This window comes from Amphichorda felina, assembly GCF_050947745.1.
Source record: "Amphichorda felina strain 45539 chromosome Unknown scaffold_9, whole genome shotgun sequence".
Lineage (NCBI taxonomy): Eukaryota > Fungi > Ascomycota > Sordariomycetes > Hypocreales > Bionectriaceae > Amphichorda > Amphichorda felina.
Window position 1 is genome coordinate 681,233 of NW_028145041.1, and position 22,730 is coordinate 703,962.

The 22,730-nt window shown below is 59.4% G+C and overlaps 6 protein-coding genes and 3 non-coding genes across 9 annotated transcripts; 4 read left to right on the forward strand and 5 right to left on the reverse strand.

Annotated features, from left to right (window-relative positions):
* Nucleotides 1-5: 5 nt before the first annotated feature.
* Nucleotides 6-1,895, reverse strand: ACO1O0_008763 (uncharacterized protein; the record flags this gene model as incomplete). Its single annotated transcript, XM_083198127.1, has 1 exon — nucleotides 6-1,895. One exon carries the CDS (start codon nucleotides 1,893-1,895, stop codon nucleotides 6-8), a length of 1,890 nt encoding a protein of 629 aa, XP_083045862.1.
* A 304-nt stretch (nucleotides 1,896-2,199) lies between these two features.
* Nucleotides 2,200-4,313, reverse strand: ACO1O0_008764 (glycosyl hydrolases family 31-domain-containing protein; the record flags this gene model as incomplete). Its single annotated transcript, XM_083198128.1, has 2 exons — nucleotides 2,200-3,299; nucleotides 3,377-4,313. The coding sequence occupies 2 exons, from the start codon at nucleotides 4,311-4,313 to the stop codon at nucleotides 2,200-2,202; spliced, it is 2,037 nt and encodes a 678-aa protein (XP_083045863.1).
* A 1,278-nt stretch (nucleotides 4,314-5,591) lies between these two features.
* ACO1O0_008765 (RTA1 domain-containing protein) lies at nucleotides 5,592-6,572 on the reverse strand (the record flags this gene model as incomplete). The annotated part of the gene is made up of 1 exon (XM_083198129.1): nucleotides 5,592-6,572. One exon carries the CDS (start codon nucleotides 6,570-6,572, stop codon nucleotides 5,592-5,594), a length of 981 nt encoding a protein of 326 aa, XP_083045864.1.
* A 573-nt stretch (nucleotides 6,573-7,145) lies between these two features.
* Nucleotides 7,146-8,198, reverse strand: ACO1O0_008766 (uncharacterized protein; the record flags this gene model as incomplete). The annotated part of the gene is made up of 1 exon (XM_083198130.1): nucleotides 7,146-8,198. The coding sequence occupies one exon, from the start codon at nucleotides 8,196-8,198 to the stop codon at nucleotides 7,146-7,148; it is 1,053 nt and encodes a 350-aa protein (XP_083045865.1).
* A 1,102-nt stretch (nucleotides 8,199-9,300) lies between these two features.
* Nucleotides 9,301-9,383, forward strand: ACO1O0_008767. The gene has a single exon. It is a non-coding gene; the product is annotated as a tRNA-Lys (tRNA).
* Nucleotides 9,384-9,508: 125 nt separating this feature from the next.
* On the forward strand, nucleotides 9,509-9,595 carry ACO1O0_008768. The gene has a single exon. It is a non-coding gene; the product is annotated as a tRNA-Lys (tRNA).
* A 119-nt stretch (nucleotides 9,596-9,714) lies between these two features.
* Nucleotides 9,715-9,800, forward strand: ACO1O0_008769. The gene has a single exon. It is a non-coding gene; the product is annotated as a tRNA-Lys (tRNA).
* Nucleotides 9,801-11,071: 1,271 nt separating this feature from the next.
* ACO1O0_008770 (uncharacterized protein) lies at nucleotides 11,072-11,818 on the forward strand (the record flags this gene model as incomplete). Its single annotated transcript, XM_083198131.1, has 1 exon — nucleotides 11,072-11,818. One exon carries the CDS (start codon nucleotides 11,072-11,074, stop codon nucleotides 11,816-11,818), a length of 747 nt encoding a protein of 248 aa, XP_083045866.1.
* Nucleotides 11,819-12,011: 193 nt separating this feature from the next.
* On the reverse strand, nucleotides 12,012-22,440 carry ACO1O0_008771 (Type I Iterative PKS; the record flags this gene model as incomplete). Its single annotated transcript, XM_083198132.1, has 11 exons — nucleotides 12,012-12,114; nucleotides 12,188-13,194; nucleotides 13,254-14,912; nucleotides 14,993-15,888; nucleotides 16,086-20,002; nucleotides 20,065-20,945; nucleotides 21,000-21,229; nucleotides 21,306-21,318; nucleotides 21,382-21,664; nucleotides 21,724-21,851; nucleotides 21,910-22,440. The coding sequence occupies 11 exons, from the start codon at nucleotides 22,438-22,440 to the stop codon at nucleotides 12,012-12,014; spliced, it is 9,648 nt and encodes a 3,215-aa protein (XP_083045867.1).
* Between the last annotated feature and the right edge of the window lie 290 nt (nucleotides 22,441-22,730).

The window sequence follows — 22,730 nt, forward strand, 5'->3', positions numbered from 1 at the left end:
TGGCCCTACTTCATCCGACCGAGCGCATCCTCGGCCTTGGCCACCAGTTCACGGGCTTTCCGCAGCTCTTCTGCTTCTTTGCTGCCGTCCTCGACAGCATTAGTACCCTCCAGCACATCCGTGACGCTGCCCTCGACGCCTCGAACCGCCTTGCGTCCTTCCTCGCGCACCTCGCCCTCCCAGAAACCACGCGCCGTCTCCCACTTCTTCTGCATCCTTCCCAGGCTGTACACGATACCCAGGGCCGCCACAGCGCCAGCCTCATACACCGTCGAGGCAAAGGAGGATACGTAGAGCAGCGCTCCTAGCGATGTAGCCACGGAGGATGTCCCGATGGCCTGGACGACGAGTTTCTGGGCCAGGGCCTGCAGCGCCGGGATCGTCTCGTTCTGCAGGTAGCGTCGCGTGAAGGCAATATGGCCCGGCCACTTGGGCAGGATCGGGGAGACAGGGGCGACCTCGCCTGATCCGAGCTTCGTGGAGGTATGGGTAGCCCCCTGGGCGGCCCTTGATGAGGTGGGCTGTGAATATGGCGGGTGCTCTCCTGCCGGCCCTGCGATGCGCCCGGTGAGATAGACCAATTCCTGCTCAGCGGTGGGGAGGAACCGCTGGCTCAGCATCTCGTTGGTGAGCATGGCCACGTCATCCACCCGCCAGAAGAGCTTCCACCACCCGAGCTTGCGCCACCGCCGGCCCGTAAAGGCGAGGTCGAGCTCGCCCTGGAGCTCTGCATGGGCATTCTGGGCCCACTCGGCGAGGGCCCCGTTCAGCTCGCCGGCCTGGGGCAGGTTCTTGATGGCAAGTGCCTTGGAAACCTTGAGCGCCTCGCGTTCCTGAACAGAGGAGAGCGTATCCTGCAGTAGCTGGGCAATCAGTCTGCGCACAATTGGCTTTGTGGCAGCGTCTGTTGTTGCCAGGCCGGACTTGAGCCAGTTGACCAGTGTTGGCATGTTGCTGGCGGACCACAGTCGTTCGTATTCCATGGCATGCTCGGGTCCTTTCCGGAAGAGCGCGAGTGCCTTCTCGGCGAGGGACACGTCCACCACCTCGAATGCAGCGTCGAGCTGCTGCTTAGAAAGACCCTCCATGTTGGACGCCGCAAGGACAGTGTCTGTGTTCTCCAGAATGGGCAGAGGGAGTGCAGAAATTCTGACTGCACCGGAAAGGCCACTCGCAATCAGGAGGGTCTTGTGGACGGGTGCGGGAACTTGCGAGACTCGATCTTCATCGATGGGGACATCAATGATGGGGCTGAGGATGGTTTCTTCGACAGTCTGGGTAAGTGGATGGAGTATATCTGTTGCGAGACTGGTTTCCGTGAGAAGCAGCTCGAGGTTCAAACCGTTGAGCGCAGCCGACGAAATGTGCACCTCATTGAGGCCGGACACTCTCTCCATCGTCAAGGTGCCCTCCTCCCGCCCATCAGGCCTGACGCGCACAATCAGCGGCTGGCTGGGGTCATATGCGTCTAGTTCCTTCTCCCACGGCTGTTCATCAACAAGCGGGTCGGTAAGGAAAGCGCGCAGGACTCGCTTGGCCGCCAGACCAGCATGGTCGCCGTTTTCGAGTCCCAGAATCGCGATCCGGATGTCTTCCTCGCCCGCATTCTGTCGCAGTCCATTGAGTGCCAGCTGCAGCCGTGACAGGTCGACAAGGTAGGGCGTTTGATCTTGGAGCTGCTGGAGCGTCTGCTCGAGCTCTGCACGTGGGTTGCTCGTAGTCGTGGCGGTCGATTGGTGGCGTCTAGCAACAATCTGCCGGCGTGGTCGGGGAGGCAGACGAGCTGCGGGCGAGACGGAGCAGAATGGGCATATCGAGGACGCCGGGGCGCGGTTCTGTCTGACCAGACGGTCCAGGCGCCTGGCCTGGGGCCAGAGCTGCCGATTCGAGGACATGAGGCTGTTACTTGGGTGTAGTTGAAGCTGGCATTATTTTGATGGTGGCATTCGGAGCTTGGAGGAAGCTTTCATGGGCGCGGCGCGGCAAAGGTGCGGCAAAAGTGGGCGGCGGGCAGAAATGACGGAATTTCTCGCGCGCTCTCACCTCTCTGCTCACACTCAACTCACTCTAAACAGCACAGGTAATGAATGGGTGGTACCTTGGGTATGGCATTGATCGCTATCCCAGTTTACTACCACTACTAGGACTGAGTTAGGGACAGTTATCTTCCCTCCCCATTGCTGATCCTATCGGTCTCGTCTACTGCTTCTCGAAAACAGGCATCGTGTCCAACGGGCAGTCCACCGTCACCGTCTTGGCCCCGTCATACACCCTGCCATCGGTACCCTTCCACTTGAGACCCTCGCCTGGGAGGTACACCTCGCGCTTCCTCTGCCCAGCCGCCAGCACGGGCGCGACGAGGTACTTGGGCCCGTACATGTACTGGTCCTCGAGCCTCCAGCACTTGTCGTCGCCGGGGAAGTCGTAGAAGCACGGCCTCATGAGCGGGTCGCCCTTCTCGTGCGCCTCCCTCATCAGCTCGCGCGTGTAGTCACGCATGCCCTCCCGGATGCGCAGGTACTTCTCGCAGATGCCGTACACCTCCTCGCCGTACGACCACACCTCGTTGGGCCCGCCCGACAGGCAGAAGCTGCCGCCCGTCGTGCCCTGCCGCGGCTGCTTGGGCTCGCGGTCGCCGTGCAGCCTCATGACGGGGCAGAAGGCACCCCACTGGAACCAGCGCACCAGCAGCTCGCGGAACGCCGGCTCGTCCGGGTCGCCGCCGTGGAAGCCGCCAATGTCGGTCGTGAACCACGCGAACCCGGACAGGCCCATGTTGAGCCCCGCCGACAGCTGGTTGCGCAGGCTGCTCCAGCTGGACGCGATGTCGCCCGACCACACGAGCGCGCCGTACTTCTGGGCGCCCGCCCACGCGCAGCGCACGAGGCTGACAATCTCGTCCTGGCCCGCCTCCTTCATGCCCTCGTAGAAGCCCCGCGTGTAGTCGGACGGGTAGAAGTTGCCGACGCTGAGGTTGGGCCCCGCGTGGTAGCGGTAGATGTCGAAGTCGTAGACCGAGTACTCGGGCTCGGCCTCGTCGAGCCAGAAGACCCGGATGCCCTTGTCGTGGTAGTTGCGCTTGGCCGCCTCCCACACAAACTTGCGCGCCTCCGGGTGCGTCGCGTCGTAGTGGATCGCGTAGCCCCGGCCCTCCATGACGGCGCGGATGCCCCGGTCCTGCCGGATGAGCAGCCCGCGGCGGAGCATCTCGTCGTAGTTCTCGGACGACTTCTCCACCGTGGGCCAGATGGAGACCATGAGCTCAATGTTCATCTCCTTGAGCTCGGCGACCATGGCATCTGCGTTTGTCTGTCAGCACATGGCTCCAGGGGGCCGGTAGCACTTAACACCGGAGGGTAGGAGGGGATAGACTCACCGGGGTCCGGCCAGAAGGTGGGATCAAACTTCCAGTCGCCCTGGTTCGGCCAGTGGAAGTAGTCGCAGACAATCAGGTCGATGGGCAGGTTCCTCCGCTTGTACTCGCGCGCGACCTCGAGCAGCTCCTCCTGCGTCTGGTAGCGCAGCTTGCACTGCCAGAAGCCCAGGCCGTACTCGGGCATCTTGGGCACGCGCCCCGTCACGCCCGTGTAGGCGCGCACAATCTCGCCGGGCGAGTCGCCGGCCACGACCCAGTAGTCGAGGGTGTCGGTCGAGTAGGCCTCGAAGGTGGTGGTGAGCTTGCTGAAGACGGCGCGGCCGACGCCCGGGTTGTTCCACAGGAGGCCGTAGCCCAGGCTGGACACGGCAAAGGGCACCGTGGCCTGCGAGTTACGCTGGGCGAGCTCGAGGTCGGCGCCCTTGAGGTTCATGAAGGGCTGTTGGTACTGGCCCATGCCGTAGATGCGCTCGTCCGGGTCCTGCGACTCGAACCGCATGGTCAGGTGGTAGTCGGCCGAGCCCAGGCGGGGCTTCCATTCGCGCGGCTGGATGCGCAGCGAGCTGCACTTGGGGTCGAGCACGTCCAGGCGGTGCCGGGCGTACTCCTCGAGGAGCACCTTGCCCGTCTGCACGTTGGAGATGACAATCTTGCCGTGGCGGCTGATGTCCGCCTTGATCTTGCCGTGCGTGATGGTGGCGGAGCGGGGCTGGATCTGGATGTCTGGCTTGGAGCTTCCGGGCTTCTCGGTTATGGCCCAGTCGCGCTCGGGGATCGCTGCCAGGCAGCTCGCTCGGATGCGGAGGGCATTGTCACCCCATGGCTCGACGTAGACCGTCTCGGAGTCGTAGCTGAAAATGAGGCGCCCATCTTCCTTGGTGAAGGCTGGGGCCGGCCTGCTGCCGTACTCGGCGTTGCCGTCGGGGTCTGGAGACATGTTTGGAGGTTCGGTATTCTGCTAAGAGAGCCACGAAGAGTGTTGAATAGAGAGTACCCTAGGGATCGAGGAGCGACTCGACCACCTTAGATCTAAATACCATTCAAATCCAGCGCTCACATGGTCACGATGCACCATGGGCTGACGTATGGATACCCGACATGTCGAGGTGCAATCCAATGGCACAGGTGGGATCTATTTAGCCAAAATTAAAGATGCGACGCGTGTAAGTGGGCTCTCTAAATGCTCAACTCTGTCAGGTACAATACCACCACATACCGTTAGTAGTAGTACAACAAACTCCGTCACCGGACATTGAGACTTGCCCCTCCCCCGCTGGAGAACGCGGGGCCTGACTGCGGGACTCGTCCGTCTATCGGTGTTGCTCCTAGTTAGCATCGGCTTTGGGAGGACTTGATAGGTCCAGGAGAACAGTATTCCGCAGTATCGTGTTAGCTAATTAGGCTCCAAATTTGGCTGGCATCGATCAAGTAGACAATTCAAGCCATCTTGTTACTGAAGAACATTGCCTATCATAAGCAGTCAGGATATCAAGGGGCTGCGGGTGACGAAAGCTGACCGCGGGGGGCCTTGACCCGTGGGGGCTCCCGGGGAGTTTACGGGGGTTCCCCGCGGATTCCGACAAGTCTTGAAACCTCGGACGGTACCCTACCGAGTGGAAAGTATGCCTATAGGGTGATTTGGAGAATTCATGACATTTCATTGTCCAGGAAATGGGCACATTTCCATGGTGTATCTGTAGGGGTATGTATACCTTAGAGTGTCGGCGAATGAACGGATATGTTGTCTTGGGTAGACGACATCACAGAGCCTCGCTGGAGCAGAGGAAATTTCCACAACAGCACGATTCCCAGGCTTTAAGTCTCGTTGTAATGGATTACTACATTTTAGACCAACAATACCATGTGTCGTCAAGGCAGATGATGAGCACCAAGCTTACAACTAGCAAGGTGTACGATAGTCAGTTCCCCAACTTGCTTCTTTTTGAAGAAATGCATGTACCCCTCATCTAGGATCTCATGTCCTGCCTTGATTCGTCAAATGCGCCGGGTAAATGCGCATTGGAGAAACTAAAGCCGGGGACAGTCCGGAGATGGCCTGGGGAACTTTGGTCAATCACAGTCCCACACTAACAAGTACGAAAATAGGAGGAGAGAATCATCCACCACAGTGTTCAAGTTGTATGTATAAAGAAATCGCTAGTCACTTCAATTATGACTAAATTTGAACTAGATTTCAATGGAATAATCGCTTGCGTTAATAAAACGACGGAGCCGGCCGGTCCTTTGGCTGCCCTTCCCCCGGCCTCATGCTGACACGAGACCCGACACACCTCCCCGGGAACCACACGGCGTACAGCACCACGGCGATGGCAACGGGCACAAACTCGAGGCACGCAAAGTAGATCTCGTTGGTCTGCAGCTCCCCGCTCAGGCCCTGGGCCGTCTCGGCCAGCCGGAAGCACGTGCGAAGGTAGACGAGGACGGCGGCGACGCAGAAGACGAGGGTGAAGAGGGACAGCTGGGCCTCCCTGATGGCGGTGCGGGCGCGGAAGACAAAGGTGGCCGACAGGATGACAAAGATGCCCATGGAGAAGACCTGGTAGGCCAGGCCGCCGAGCAGGATGTTGTTGGCGTCGGTGGGGTCCTCGCGGTCGGACTGGCGCACGCCGATGAGGGCGGCGCCGGCAACCTGGGTGACGGTGGCGATGACATCGGAGGTGATGAAGAACCACAGGACGACCTTTGGTGGGAGGAACGAGTACTGCCTGCCGAGGCGCGGGATCAGGGCCGACAGGATGGTGTATATGCCCCCGGCGAGGAAGACGGGGGCGGTGACGATGAAGAAGTACTGCAGGATGAAGTACAGCAGGTGATAGGGGTCCTGCTTGGCGGACAGCGAGCGCGCAATGTAGCCGATGACCTCGAACAGCAGGCCGATGGGGAAGGTGACGAACCACCAGCTGCGGAAGCGGGCGACCTGGACGGCGTGGACGACGAGGAGGAGGAAGAACCAGACGACGGCGAAGCAGGACAGGGCAAAGGCGGGCGTGTAGCCGTAGATGATGACGGGCGTGTCCCACTCGCCGCCTGGGCTGGGCCAGTTGGGGTCGACGTAGCCCTTGCCTGTCGGCCCTGAGGAAAGGTAAGTCTTGAGTCTGGTGATGGGGGCATGAGGGTATTCGAGGTGCTGGAAGAAGGGTAGGTACTTACGGCCTCCGGGAGGACCCTCGCTCATGGTGAAATGGGCGGATGGGATTGGTATCTGCAGGTACAGAGTGTGTCGCGGGTGAAGATGCGACGTCGCACGGTAATAGGGAGCCAGGCCATTATATTTGTCGGTCCGCCGGTGGTGTGGTGTCCCACTTAAGATCCCGCGTACTTTATTTTAACCATGCCATTAAAAAGCTGTCGCCCCCCGATGTACCTGACCGTTCGCCGTTTGGCCCATCGCGCAAGCCAATGTGAGCGTTTAGCCACGCGCCAAAGTCTTGGGCACCATGTGGGAGATGGGCTGGCCCGCCTGCGCGTGGTCGATCAGCAAGTCGTGCATCATGGTCTCCCATCGTGGCACATACGGGGGAATCGAGGGAGACCACAGTAGTAAATTTCAGGTGAATTCAGGGACGGCGCCACCAGTCTGGCCTGGACCTTGCCGGCTTCCATGCCAAGAGGCCATGTCCACCAATACCGTCTGGAATTATAGAGGAACCATTAGACTCGTTTAGGCAATGAGTTCGCATCAGGGGGGGAGGGGAGCAAAAAGTCCTTGGATCAGATCGCTGAGAAAGAAGAACTGGTGATTCATTCATTACTCTTGACTTTTGTCCGTCAGCACCCTCTCAAAGACGCTCTGCCTCTCGAGCTGCAGCTCGTTGCGCGCCTTCTCCAGCTCCACCTCTGCCTCGCGCAGCATCGCGCTCGCGACGCCCTGCACGTTGATGGCCTTGCCCCGCTCGCGCACAATGTAGAGCCGGAACTGTATCACCTCGTTCTCACCCCGCTTGATCTCCTCGTTGCGCGCCAGGTCCGTGAAGATGTTGTCGAAGAAGATGTCGCTCATCAGCCCGCCCGTGTCGATGTTGACCCGCGGCGCGCCCTCGAGCCCCGCGCGTTTCACCAGCGTCTGCGCCATGCTGATGGCCCGGAACGCCTGGTCCAGCGCGTCGTGTTTCTGGATGTCGTTGAACATGCCCCGGCCCATGATGTCCCCATGCGACCGCGAGTGCGCCTCGTCCATCTCCCGGATCGCTATGTCGGCCTGGCCCTGCGCCTTCTCCAGCAGCTGCAGGATCTTGTCCTTCTCCTCCTTGTCCACCCGCGTGTCGTGATACCTCTGCAGCGCCTGGTCGCTCTTGCGCTCCAGCTCATCCTCTAGGGGGAAGCTGGAGTTGCTCCCCGAGAAGATGGAGTCGTACAGGCCGTCGAGCTCTCTCTGCGCCGCATCGTGGACCGCCTTGGCCTCGTCGAGCTGCGTCCTCACCGTCGTGGCGTCCTGTAGCTGCTGCTGCAGGTTGGCATTGAGGGTCTGCGCCTCGTGCTCAGCCTGCAGCACCTCAAAGTACTCCCTCTCCTCCTTGGCGGCCTTTGCGTCAAACTTGTCGCGCTGGCCTACAATCTTGTGGAGGAAGCGCTTTACGTTGCTGTCGCGGTACTTCTCGTGTTCGGATAGCTCGATTTTCCGCTTTTTTTCGAGCTCAAGTATGAGTTTGTCCGACGCGGCAATCTCGGCCTTGAGCTCGCCAATGTAGCGCTCTTGCTCTTTAAGGGACGGAGAGGCATAATCGGTCTGCGTGAGCGTGCTGAGAAGTTCTGTATTCCTTGCAGCGGCGTGTTTGATCTGGGTTTGAATGTCTGTTGCCATGCTCTAGGGTAGGCTGTCAATTGACTGATGAGACCAAAAGTTGATTACTACTACGAAGTAGGGAAGCGGGAGAGAAGATACGACGGTTATCTACCGAATTGTTATATATGGCAGGAGCCTCAACCCCACTGATGGGGACGTTGTCACAGACGGGGGTGCCAGCGATAAGGTGTAAGGCTTCCTCGTAAGGCTTCCTCTCACGTTATACATCGTCAGATTGAGCGTCGGGAACTAATGACGTGACATCAATCGGAAGCAGTGCGGGGACGAGCAATCATCCAGCTCAGCCACCGCTTCACCAATCCTCATGCCTGGCCTGGTTTGCCTATGATTTCATCAGCCAGGGGAATCCTGGAATGTCGGAGTTATGACTTGTTGCTTCAATTGCGGCACAGTCGATCCTTGAGTCACTCAAGTACGGAGTAGCAGTAATAAGTACTCGACGGGTTGGCATTTGACAATGCGCAGCAGGCACAGCCATCCGCACGTATGATTGACGCGGGGTAGATGCTCCATCTGTCTCAACTGCAGGTGACCTGACTTGCGCACTCTAGATTTAGTCCATCGGACAGATGCCGCTGAGCGGGTCGGACGGGGTTGCTTTATCACCCCATGCCAGCTGCTCTTGCTATCTGTCCTCTTTTGATCGCTCCCCTCGTTGACACACTTCAGCGACTCCATCTCCATCTCCTGTCGACACGTCTTCTGGCATTTATCGTGCCGAGCTGCACGGAGTATTCCTTGCGAGCAAGAACAGTGGCTAACTACCTCCCTCCCCTCAGTCCGAACACCTCTCAGTTGGGTTAAAACAGGTGCGGCTGAACCAAGAAGTCTCGAAACCATGCTCGACGCGCCGACCAAACTAAAGTCGAATCATCAGAGGCACACCTGGTTTTTTGAACAGGTTACGCAACTGAGCCGCCATCATCTAGGGACCTGAGAGGTAGTCGCCCTATTCTTGTCGGAGGCCCAAACCCATGTTGCGCGGAGCTCTGTGACTCCAGGTTGGGGTATCGCGAGTACATCCATCTAGATGCACGACCAGCGCAAAGTACAAGTACCTTGAATCCGGGCCCAGATCTCAACTCCGACAATAACCGTTGCCCGGTTAGCTCAATCGGTAGAGCGTGAGACTCTTAAGAGCACACGATCTCAAGGTTGCGGGTTCGACCCCCGCATCGGGCTTTTCCTATACACTCGATTCTTTTTTTGACCAATTTTTGGATCGTATTCTTTTCGCTGTCTTCGTCTTGCGAAGGGTTCTATTCTTGTTACAGGGGTCGCTCTTCCATCAAATCCAATGGTTAACCGCCCGGTTAGCTCAATCGGTAGAGCGTGAGACTCTTACTCAAGAGTACACGATCTCAAGGTTGCGGGTTCGACCCCCGCATCGGGCTTTTCCTATACACCCAACGATTCTTTTTTGTCGTTTTGCGCAATTCTTTTGAATTTTCCCATTCTGGAGCCCCTTTATACCTCCAGCAGGGGTCCCACCTCCATCAAATAACGGTTAACCGCCCGGTTAGCTCAATCGGTAGAGCGTGAGACTCTTAATAAGAGCACACGATCTCAAGGTTGCGGGTTCGACCCCCGCATCGGGCTTTTCCTATACACCCAATGATTTCTTTTTTTGCCCTTTTTGCCTTTTTTGTTACCTGTATGTTCTGCTTGACGCTTTGCCTGATGCTTTGTACTGGGCATGCTCGCTCATGCGGCTCGTAGACACGCCGGGATTCGATGATGTTTTTGTGTTGCATGGGTCTGGTCATTTGTGGAAACACGTCAAGGCCTTCGACTTTGAAGCCTCCTGTGCCTTGGTAAAAGCGATATTAGCCGTGGCTGTTGGGCAGTTTAGTTGTCTAGTTTTCTGCATTGGAACCCGGGCCATCAACATCGGCCAGTCGAGGCTTCTGCGCCACAATTGTCCGATCCAATCACCATTGGATATTGATGCTACCGCCCGGATAAGTCTGTCAATACGGGGGAATATCTGGCGCCTGCAGTCTGAGCACGCCTGCTTTTTTTTTTTCCAACTTCACGTGGCAATCTCGAGGCCTTGAGTCAAATTGTGCGACTCGGAGGACTCGGGGTATCCACTTTCCCGGGCGGTAAAGTGGGGCCGATTGTCACCTCCGGTGGGAGAGCCAACGCTTAATATGGAAGGAACCCTGTCTAAAGGCAATAAATGGTATGGTGATTTCCATGAAAGCTGTTGAAAAGCCTGATGTGGCAGCCACGACGTTACACGAGAAATCGAACACCAAGGAGGTGACGAGGCGTGAAACACCTCGATGGCTTTGTGACTGTGAGCTATTTGGAGCTATACAGGTGTCACACCGCACACCTGCAATTCACTTTTGGGCTTGTTGTTGGGCTCCGACACGAGAATGCCAAGGAAGCCATAGGCAGAATATTGCTTGTCGTGGCCCTTGAATCATGCTACTAGCATCTCAGCTGGGGTCAACCCCAAGCCACCCCCGCCCAGTCCAGGACGCCCAGCCTAGGCCAAGCTTCCGGAGGATGTATAAGGCTGAGGGGCGGACACCCCCGTCACCAACCCCGGCGTTATCTGTGATTTGTTGGCGAGGTTCCTGGAAGCCTATTTTGTGGATAATGAGTGGTAAGACGGGCATTGATTCCCCCCGGTTGTGCATGGAATACTGGTTGCGGCTGAGGGTGGAGAGCTCTTGGCTCCATGCGTGAATGCAACGGCCTCAGGACAAGGCAACCGTGAGGAGCTATAAGTTGGGTACAATAGCCTTATTTGGGGGATACAGGTGAAGTAGGATTCAATATCCATTGCCGCAGGGTTTCATAAGAATCTACTCCAATCGTCCATCAATAAATTCTCCTCACAGGCCGCCAAGATAGCCATGACTCGGCTCATCCTCCTGGCGCTGCCTCTCCTGGCCAGCGTGACCCAGGCAGCCCGCCTCAGGCACGATGCCCTGCACCGCGAGGGCGCCATATTCCGGCGCCAGCTCGAGTGCGAGATCGGCTACAAGCCCTGCAGCGACGGCCAGGGCTGCTGCGAGATCGGCGAGACGTGCACCTCGTCCCGGGGCATCCCCATCTGCGCCGGCGGCGACTGCGCTCCGGGGGTCATGACGTGCACCGGCGGCGGCATCACGGCCTGCTGCCAGAGGGTGGGCGAGGTGTGCGACGAGGACCGGCCCGGGTTCTGCACCGCCGAGACGGGTGGCAACGACCCGACCGTCACGTATCCGCCGACACTCACGCTCACTAGCGACGTCGAGCCGACCGAGACGACCTCTGTCGTCGAGCCGACCACCGAGACGACGGTGCAAACGCTGACGTTGGATGACCCTACACTTACTTTCCCGACCTCGACGCCGGGCATCACGCCAGGCCCTGAGCCGACTGATGGCCCGGGAGATGATGATGACGATGACGGCACCGACCTCGGGGATGATACCGACCCTGGTGATGACTCTGATGGTGGTGATGACACCGATGGTGGCGATGACAACAACTCGGGCGAGGACACTGCAGCTGACCCTGAGCCATCAGTCCCACCAGAGGGAGCGGCAAACCTTGTCAGGGGTAGCCTTGGGGCAGCCGTTGCCGCGTGTGCTGGTCTCGTGTTCTGGGTCTTGTAGACGGTAGCTACATTGCGGGATAAGAAGACGGAGGACTTGAAGGACAGTAATAGTCGGTGATTTGAATCCCGGTATCAGATTGTTATTATACACGTACGTTGCCCCTTGGACGAGGCTTAATAATTCTCAAAGCAAAGACATCGCTATTCTATATATTCCATCCCATAACTCCACGGAGAGATATTTTCTGACCCTACTTGGCCTGTATGATTCTCTTCATAATATGAGAAGCCTCCTCCAGCCGAGCGGCAAATGGCTCCGTGTTTCCCGTCGTGCCATCTATGGCCACATGGATGCTATTGAAGAGAGTCAGCGAGCCCACCTCCCGCACATTTGAAAATGCAACAGTTGGGAGAAAAAGAAACATACCTATGACCCTTCGGGCTCAGACTGACAAAGAAGCAGTCCTTCTTCTGCACGCCGTGCAGCATGCTCGCCCCGGCCACCTCCTCCGGGACATGCTGCAGGATGACAAACGGGCTGCGCCAGAATATGTTCCTGGCGAACATCTTGGCCGTCGGCTCGCCCTGCGGCCACGCGGCGTCGCGCAGCATCTCGAAGAAGCGCAGATGGTTCCGCCCGGCCTGGCATCGCTGCAGGTTGGCCGTCATGTCGCGGGCCAGGGACACGAGGCGGGCGCGCAGATCGGCCGCCGGGATAGCTGCTGCTGCTTCTTCTGCTTCTGCCTCGTTGACGGTGACGGCGGCGTCGGCGCAGAAGCGAGCGACCTGGGGCGTGGCGATCTGGAGCATGTCGCTGCGGCCCTTGTGGTAGTGCGACATGGACACGCCCTCCCAGCAGGGCACGTTGTGGCCGTAATGGAGGTGGATGGCCAGCTGGACCGTGACGTCGAGGACGGATTTCACGGGCATGCCCCAGGCCATGAGGTCGGCGGTGCCAAAGGCATGGAGGTAGTGGTTCTTGTACTCGGCGGTGGAGGTGGCAGCGACGTAGCGGTCTCGAAGGGTGAGCATGTGACGGTCCAGATCGGGGGTTGACTGGAAGGTTAGTTCCTCGATGTCGAAGGGCTGCTCCTCGAGGGATGATGGTGCTGGTCCAGAGTCGGATCCATTGGCAGACGACACTGGTGGAGTGCCCAGGATGGCTCTCTGAACCCACTCGGAGAAGCGCCACGATGTGAGACCGTCGATGCCGCCGTGCTCAAGGATGGCGCTGGACTTGCCGTTGGCTGCGACAATGATCTGCATGCTCTTGTCTGCCCAGCGGTTGAAGCCATCGCCGAACCACGCCTGGCGGACCTGCTCGCTGTCCGTCTCGGGGGCTGCATCATCGAGACAGACGACAAAACTTGATTCTTCAATGGTCTTGATGTACTCGATATTTCCAGGGCTCAGCTTGAGAGCCAGAGTGCGGTTCTGTTCGGGTCAGTTGTTATCCATATACTGTGCCATGATTGGATGAATGGAGTACTCACCTCTGCCCACGAGGTCCGGTTGTCCGATGTGAGCAGACCAGTCCACAGTCCCTCATCCTGCACACGGCGCACAATGGCCTCAAAGATGCCCCGGAGCTTGGAATGGGACATGTGACGGCCCCCATCTGGCATATCCACCTTGAAGACGTGCCCCCTCCTGAGCACAACAATGTAGTCCGACTCCTGGTACAGCCTCATGCGGTCCGTCTGGGCCGCAGGCTCGCGCACGGCGTCAAACAGCCACTTGAGCTGCCAGGTGCACGTTGCCCGGCCAGAGTACCAGTGCGGCTCGACCTCGTCGGCCATGACCTTGCGGCGGAACCCGAGCGCGGCGAGCGTGATGATGGCTGCGCGCTCGCTCTGCGTGTGAGGCAACGGCCCATCTGCGTTGGAGCCCACAAAGCTCGAGAAGGGAGCCACGGGGAAGCGCTTCCCCAGGTACAGGATGTCCGTCAGGGGCTCGTAGAGCCAGCTGTCGAGGCTGGGGTCATCGTAGCGGGCCTGGAGATGTGCGTATGCGGCGCGTCCGGGGCCACCGGGTGCGCGGAGGTCGTCGGCTGCTTCCTGGAGGAGCTTGAACTCGTCGGGCGGGAAGAAGTGGCCTGAGTTGTCGAGCATGTAGTCGATGGCATCGTCGAGGTCTACTAGGGGGGACTTGGGAAGGGTCTCGGAGTACTTGCAGCACTCCCATCCGTGGGAGGGGTTGGCCCCCTTTTCGACATGATTGCCATTGCTGTGGTCGCCGTTGGTCTTGGGGTCTTCTGCAGCATCTTCTTCGCTTCCATCGACCTCTTTACTTGACGGTTCTCCCCGGAGCTCGTCGCTGATGCACTTGGACCTCGACGTCAGCAACTCGGCGAGAGCCTTGATGCTCAGCGCACCCGCAATCTCGGACGCCTGGACAGGGGCTTGGAAGGTCCGCGACATCCAGTTCTTGAGCTCGATGGACACGAGCGAGTCTATGGCCAGCTGCACAATGGGAACATCGATAGCCACCTCTGCGTCGAGAAACACGGAGAACTTGTCGGCCGTGGCCCTGGTGATGATATCCCTTGCCTCGTCCAGCGTCTTGGCCCTCTCGACGAGCTTCCCCGGATCCTGCTCCGCCTGCTTGCTGCCACCTGAGCCTCCCTTGCCGTCTCGCGCATCGTCTGCCCCCGTGTCAGGCAGCAGGCTGAACAGCGGGTTGTCGAGCGATGCCGTGTCCTGCATGGTGACCATGACGTCGCGGTCAAAGCCAACCATGCAGTGGGAGAAGTCATGCTCGACGGCCGAGGGCCCCATGGCGTACTCGAGTAGCAGGGTGACCTCTTCGAACGTCATGAAGAGCACGCTCTGCTTCTGCATCTCGACGCCCTGCAGCGGCAGTCGCGAGATGTGGCTCGAGCCGGCGACGGCACCAATGTCAAGCGAGACGTAGCGCGTGTGATTGCTGCTGGACCTGGCATTGTGGGCGTCGGCAAAGGCGTCCTGGAATGTGTTGCCCGCGGCGTAGTTGGCCTGGCCCTTCATGCCGATGATGCCCGTCGATGAGGAAAGCAGGATCATGAAGTCCAGGTGCTCCGAGGCGAAGGCGTCGTGGAGGTGCAGGGTGCCGTGGACCTTGGGCCTCACGGCTGTCATGTACTCGTCGTGGGTCATGAGCTCGAGGGGCCGGTCCTGCATTTTGATCATCAGTCAGGGGTTGGTTGTCCAAGAATATGAAGAGGTCAACAATGGGACGCGAAGTCGGCACTTACACTGAGGACGAGACCGCTGTGAACAACACCTCGCACCGGAGGAAGCTGGGATCGGCACACTTCAGCCGCCTGGAGCACACTGTTCGGATCGGTGACATCGCAGCGCATAGTGTGGAGCGTGCAGCTGCTTCCCTGCTCCTTGATCTCACCCCGGAACAGCTCGAGCTCGTCGTCAGGGGGAAGGCTACGCGACAGAGTGACAATATGGCCCGCTCCGCCCCTGGCCAAGAGTCCGCACACCCGTCTGCCCAGATCACCGAGTCCACCGAGAACGACATACGTCCCTTGGCTGTCCAGCTGGAGCGGCTTGGGAGGTGGCAGGGGAGCTTTGACCTGGCTGTCCTGGTCAGCAACGATGACCAGCTTACCCGTGTGCTTGCGCGCAGCAATCATGCGGAAGGCCTCTTCAATCTTCTCCACGGGGAACGTGGTCACAGGGTCCACGGGGGACAGAACCCCCTTCTCGAACAGCTCAAACACGGCGCCCAGCGTTTCGTGCACAATCTGCGGCCGCTGACGCATAATGAGGACAAAGTCAACGGCAGACAGCGAGATGCCCCGGTCAAAGTGCGCCATACTCAGGCGGCTGCGTCGGTAAATGTCTGACTTGCCAATCTCAACAAAGCGTCCAAACGTGGCGACCGACTCAAGCGTGGCGGTGGCCTGGTCGCCTGCCAGCGAGTTGAGGACCACATCGACTCCCTTGCCTCCCGTTAGGTGCAGGATGCCGTCCTTGAAGGTGGTGGACCCTGACGAGAGGATGCGGTTAGGGGGGAGGTTATATCTGTCTATGAGCAGCTGGCGCTTCGAGGCGCTGCCCACGGTGGTGAAGATGTCAGCTCCAATGTGCTGGGCAATCTGTATGGCGGCCTGGCCGACGCCTCCAGAGCCGGAATCTGTATGTCGCAGAGTTAGTAGTTAGTCCGTGTCAGGGGGCTGATGGAGGGTTCCGGCTGTTCAGGGGTAACATGACATACTGCTCCAAGTTAGCATACACACACACCTATGATACATGTCAACTGAACATACCGTATAAGAACCGTCTCGCCTTTCTGCAGATTTGCAACCGTCACAAGGCAGTACCACGCCGTACAATACACCACCATGGCCGAAGCACCGTCCACGAAGCTCACCCCGTCAGGCATCTTGTGAGCATTGAGCCCGTGCAGCCGGGGACTACTGGCAAAAGGCTCTGCTCCCATACCCACGACACGGTCACCAACCTGGTACATCCCAGCCATTTCTGACCCCACAGCCGTGACGACGCCCGCGACCTCGCCGACCATGATGGCCCCAGGAGGTCCCTGACCCAGGGCCACGAAGACGTCCTTGAAGTTGATTCCATGTGCATGAGGATGCACTTGAATCTCGTGCGGTGTCAGGGGCGTTGAGGGGATCGGATCGTCGACGAAGCGCAGCGTGCTGAGAAGGCCCGGCGTCTCAACCTCGAGCTTTAGGGGCCGCGACGCCTGATGGTAGGGTGTGGGCGTGAGTGTCTTGTTGTCGGCTCTGGTGCTGGCAACCCAGCTGTTGAAGGAGGCATCGACACGGACGCGAGGAACGAGCACCTTGCCCCCGCGAATAGCAAACTCCCTCTCCTGCGACGCTGTCGTCCCTGGGGCGGGCCAGAAGCTGGCCTTGGTAACCTCCGCTATGCTCTGTGCCAGGTCGCGTGCATTGTTTCCAGACACCCTGTCATGGATGTCTATTGTCACCAGCTTCACAAACGAGCTCTCGTTGCGAGCGACACGAGCAAGGCCGTTGACCATGCCCTTGAGGGCCACAGCATCAGCCGAATCTGACGCCTGGAAACCCACCCACAGCACCTCCTTGGACCCTGTCACAAGCCTCGTGATGTTGGTGAGTTGTTCTGGGCTCGGGTTCTTGAGGATACCGTGCTCTGCCGCGTCGAGTACAATATAGCTGGCATCCTCCTGATTAGTCGCACTGCCAACGTCCTCAGCATGGCATTCCACATGAGCCTCGTCTCTGAGCGACTGACACAGACGGTCAGCCAGCAACACCGACTCCTCGTCGTCGTGGCCACGCAGCACCGTGACCTTCTGTCGAGCAACACCATTCCCATTAGTCACAGCCGTCTCTTCGACAGCCCGAGCAACCATGGCAGTCATGACAGCCGTGCCTCCACGATGATCCGGCGTCGCAACCTCAACACCGGCAAACCCCTGACGCCGCAGCACCGCATCCCACTCCGGAAGAGCCACCGTCGGCGTGTCCTCCCTGCCGTCCTCGCTCATCCACCAGCCAGGCAGCGTGCCAAAGATGGTGTTCAGCGTCAGCGTCAGCCGCGTCACCTCCATCAGCATGAGCCTGCCCCCCGGGCGCAGCAGCCTGCGGCAGTTGGCCACTGTCTCGTCCAGCAGCGGTGTGGCGTGCAGGACGTTGGCCGCCACGATGAGGTCGAACTGGCCCTCCGCCTCTGCGAAGCCAGGCTGTGTTAGGGGATCCCGGGACACGTCGAGCGTCTTGAAGTCCATGCGGTGCGCCCACCGCGCGAACCGCGCGCGCGCCTTGTCGAAGAAACCCGCCGAGATGTCGGTGTAGCAGTACCGGCCAAGCAGGGGCCCGTCGACGGGATCGTCCAGCGCCTGGAGGAGAGGCAGCGTCGCGCCGCCTGTGCCCGCGCCGATCTCGAGGATGTTCATGCGCGGGTGCTTGAAGGACAGCAGCCGCGTGTACGCAGCCATCTGGATGCAGCTGGCGCGCATCATGTCCTCGCTGTACACCCTCTCGAGGAGGTCGTCGCTGAACATGAGGGGCAGCGAGGCCGTGCTGCCTGTCAGGATGGATGCGAGGTGCGAGCCGATGCGCTCGAGCATGGCCCCCTGGGCGCCCGTCTTGGGGGCCTCCTGCAGGATGAAGGTCTCCAGATCGGTGTCGTTGCTGGGTAGAGAGCCTGGGTAGCTGGGGATGACGGGGAGCATGTGCTTGTTGTCGTCGCTGGCAATCTGTCGCATCCAGCTGTAGAGCTTGGCCAGGTGTGGTGATGATGTGTCGGCTGTCATGCCTGACGACTCCATCTCCTGCACCGCCCTCTTGATGTATATCAGGGCTGCAGACTCCCTCAGGTACAGGGACTCGGCGACTTCCTTGTCCTCCTGGTACCCGATCCCGTCGAGGGCGTCTCTGGTCAACAAGTCGACGTCCTCGCGCCACTCCATCTTGTACGTCATGTTCCTCTCAAAGGGGACGTCCCCCTCCACCGGCCTCGCCTCGCCCACAGACTGCAACCTCCATCCACGTATAGAAATAACAGGCTCCTCGCCCCCCTCGGCACCCTGAAACACCCACGTATCCCCCACGGCAGACCGGCTCGTCTCGGTCGTCATACGCGACGCCACAGCGAGCTCCGCACCAGCCTCGGCCGTGACGCGCGCTGAGATGGAGAACTCGTCGATGGCAGCGGCCACGAACGGCGAGCTCCCGCAGTGAGCCCTGTACAGGGCGGCCGCGACGTGGTTGAGCGAGTCTAGCGTTGCCGGGTGCGCGACGTGCGGCTGCATATACGACGCTGGCATAAGGCTGGCAATATCCGGGATGACAACCTTGGCGCAGGCCGAGTGGTCGCCCAGATGGAGTGAGTCAAGATCGCGGAACGAGGGCCCAAAGGCGTTGCCCGTCGAGGCGAGGTCTTGGTAGAACTGGGCCACGTCGACTGGTGTCGTTGACAAGGACCTAATCTCGTGGAGGAGGTGGATGGTGTTGGCACCACCGGCCTGGTCTGCATCGACCTCGAACTCGCCTGCGCCTCGCTCCATCTGCACGCCCACGGTGCCCGTGCAGTGCTCCGTCCAAGTAGAGCTGGTCCTGTCGTATGAGGATACGCGGAAGGCCTCCCACAGCCCCTTGCCTCCCTCGGCGGTCAGCGAGATCTGCACCTCGACCTGCTGGCGCTCCTCGTCCCGGGTTGGCTGCGGCACCACGAGGGGCTTGATGAACTTGATGTCGCGGAGGATGAAGCGGTCCACGACGCCGGGCGTCTTGCGCAGCTGGAGGAGCTGGTTGAGGGCTTCTACCGCCATGGAGAGGTACCCTGTCCCCGGGAAGAGGATGAACCCGTCCACGACGTGGTCGCGCAGCCAGGGCATTTCCTCCGGGTCAATGTGGTGTCTCCATCGGGGGCTGTGGATGTCTCCAACGACGTCGAGGACGCCGATGAGGTCGTTGTACGGGAAGTGGCGGAAGCGATGGTCTCGGCTGAGGCGCGACTCGTGCCAGTATGTCGACGTGTGGTCCCAGGAGTAGGGGGGAAGGTCGGAGACGACACGCGGTTTGGTCGTCGAGCTGACGAGGTTCGATACTTTTTCCATGTCCATGGGGTAGCCAGCTTCGAACAGTTTCCCCAGTACCTCGAGCGTCGTCTTCACGGCATGCTGCTTGCGCAGAAGCGGCGACAGATAGACATGCTTAAACGAACCACCTGGCATCACCGACAGGATCTGCCTCGCCGGGCCCTGGAGTGCAGCGTGAGGGCCAACCTCGATCAAGATGTTGCTGGCGGACTGCGACCCAGAGGAACTAGCCATGTCCTCGGCGGCCGCGCCCAGGGCCTTCTGGAACTGCACGGGTGAGACAAGATTCTGCGTCCAGTACTCGGGCCCAAACTCGGAGATTTTGCGTGTGCCCGTGACGGAGGAGAAGAAGGCTGTACCCTCACGAGGGGCCGAGTGCTTCACATCCGCCAGAGAAGACAGGTAATCATCTGCCACGGCTGCCATGTGATGCGAGTGGTACGCCGTGTCCACGCGGAGCTTGCGGTTGAAGATGCCCTGGCTGGTGAGTGTCGCTGCGAGGTCATCAATGGCATCCTCGTCTCCCGAGATGGTGGTGCTCTCGGGGCTGTTTATGCACGCCGTCACGAGTCTGCCTCCCCTGGCTGCCTTGACGTAGGGGAGGACGGTCTCCTCGCCCAGTCCTGTCGATAGCATAGAGCCCCTGCAGAGGTTGGCCTCTTTGGCCTGCTTGGAGCAGATGCCTCTCCAATAGGATCTGATACAATCAGCTACCGTGCATGTATATATGCCATTGATGCCATGAGAGGGGGGGCTTACACTTTGAGAGCGGCCTCGTGGCTTAGTGCGCCCGCTGCATACGCTGCTCCTATCTCGCCGGAGCTGTGACCACATACACGCTGTGGGACAACTCCGACATGAGCGAGCAGGTCGACGAGGGCTACCTGGATAGCCGTGGTGGCCGGCTGCGCAAGCTCACTCTCGTTAAGGCGCGAATCAGCGTCGTCCCTGAGGAGCTCCTCGTCAAGAGACCAGGGACTCCCCCAGTGCTTCAGCAGGCTGGAGGATGTGGCTATGGAATCTCGGAAGATGCTGGAGGATAAAAGGAGCTCTCTGCCCATGGCATACCACTGGGCTCCTTGCCCCGTAAAGATGAACGTGACCGCTGGAGAGGATGTGCCCCCTGAGCTCTTGGTGGGCTTGACTCGGCTGAGTTTATCAATTAGATCCTGGGTGTCTGAGGCCACAATGGCGCTTCTCCAGCCGTGCAGAGAGCGCCGGGCGGCGAGGGTATAGGAGAGATCGTGGAGATGGCTGCCTTGTAGTTGTTTGTCCGAGAGCCAGGCTTGGAGGCGTGAGGCCATGGTTGTCAGGGAGATTTCTGATGCTGCCGAGAGGACATGTATCCGGGGGCAGTCGGTGGGAATTGAGTCTGGGTCAGATTCATGTTTTTCTCCGTTGATTTCGTTGGAGTCTTTGGAGGTTCCCTCGCTATGGCCATTTGTGTGACCATTTGTGTGGCCGTTGGTGTGGCCATTTGTGAAGCCATTTGTAAACTCACCACCCAGCCGTCTGTCTTGTGATTCCACAGTCTCCAAGATAACGTGGCCATTTGTACCACCGTATCCAAAGCCACTCACCGAAACCCGCCGCGGCCCTTGATAGCTGGGGTCGGCCAGGGGGACAACTTCTGTTGGGATCTAGTTTATTCCAGTCAGCACAAACGTCGCTGCGAGTACAGAAGAGCAATTCACCTTTATAGGCCGGCCTTGTAGTTTCAGCTCTGGTTTCAGTGTCTTGAGGTTGATGTTGGGAGGCACATATCCCTTTTTCAGCACCATGACCGACTTGATGAGCGCGGCAATGCCGCTGGCACATTCGAGATGGCCAATGTTGGCCTTGATGGACCCAACATATACATCAGAATTGCGACCCGAATCTGGGCAGAAGACCTCGCCGATAGAAGAGATTTCAACCTTGTCGCCTAGAAACCACATTCGTCAGTCAAGCTCAAAGTCTCGCCGTGGCCAGGGACATGAAGAGATTCGGATGAGACATACCAGCTTGAGTGCCCTAGACATCGAGTACATTGATGTCAGCCATTTCACACCACCCATTGCCCTCATCCAAACTTACCGTCCCATGCGCCTCGACATACAGCGTCTCGGCAGGATCCAGCCCAGCAGCCGCGTACACGGACCTTGCCAGGCTCGCCTGCGCCTCCCCGCTGGGCAGCGAGATGCCCATCGTCTTGCCGTCCTGGTTGACGCCCGAATTCGCAATGACGGCGTGGACCGCGTCTCCGTCTCTCAGGGCGTGATCGAGCCGCTTGAGGACGACGACTCCAGCGCCCTCGCCGCGCCCGTATCCAGCGCCTCGCTCGTCGAAGACGTAGCATTTGCCGTCTGGGTTCATCATGCTGGAGGTGGGTCTCAGCACATGGATCTATTTTACATCAAATGATGAGTCTCGACTCACTTGATCTGGCTCATATTCATGCCCTGGTCGGGATGCAATATCAGCTGGCAGCCGCCCGCAATGGCCATGCTGGACTCGCCGGTCCGGATGCTCTGGCAGGCCTGGTGGACGGCGACCAGACTGCCTGACTTTGATGAAATCAGCAAAAGAGAAACCGATCAGACGAGGGACAGGAAAAGAACATACACATCCCGTGTCGAGCGTAAACGACGGACCCCTGAGATCCATCGTGTACGAGATCCTGTTCGCCAGGATCGCATCGCCGTAGCCCAGCACATGCATCTTGTGCACATTCTGCACGTCCTTCTGCGCCATCCTGTCGTAGTCACGCGCAAACTCGGCCATGATGACAGCCGTGTCGCTGCCCCGGAGGCTGCCCAGAGGCATGCCCGCGTTCTCCAGGGCCTCGTACGTGGCCTCGAGCAGCAGGCGCTGCTGGGGGTCCATGCCGTTGGCGTCGCGCGGCGACACGCGGAAGAAGCGCGCGTCAAAGGCGGCGATGTCGTCGCTCAGGAAGTGCCCCGACCGGAAGGGCACCGACTCGCGCGCGCCCGGGTCGGCGTGGTAGAAGGCGTCTGCGTTCCAGCGGGTCGTGGGGATGGGGCTGTGGCCGCTGCGGCCGTCGTGGAGCATCTGCCAGAGCTCCTCGGGGCTGTTGGCGCCGCCGGGAAGGCGGCAGCTCATGCCTACGATGGCGATGGGCACGGGTGTGGTCATGATGGGTGGGAGATGGTGGCTTGGAAGGGGGATGGATGTGTGAGTGTAGGCGGGTTGTTTGTGGACAGGGGGCTTCTATATGGGGCAATGCGATGAGACCGAAACGCCAGTCACTGCAGTTGTATAGTCAAGTAGTCATGAGCTTCACAACTGAGCGGACTGAATGTTGCCTTACTGTATTACCTGTCTGCCCAGACTGGACCCTGTCTCGAGAGCGAGACTCCTAGGTTGGTTAGGGAAGCCATGCCGTGATGCCCTGCACCAACCCCATGTGGCAATGATTACATGTG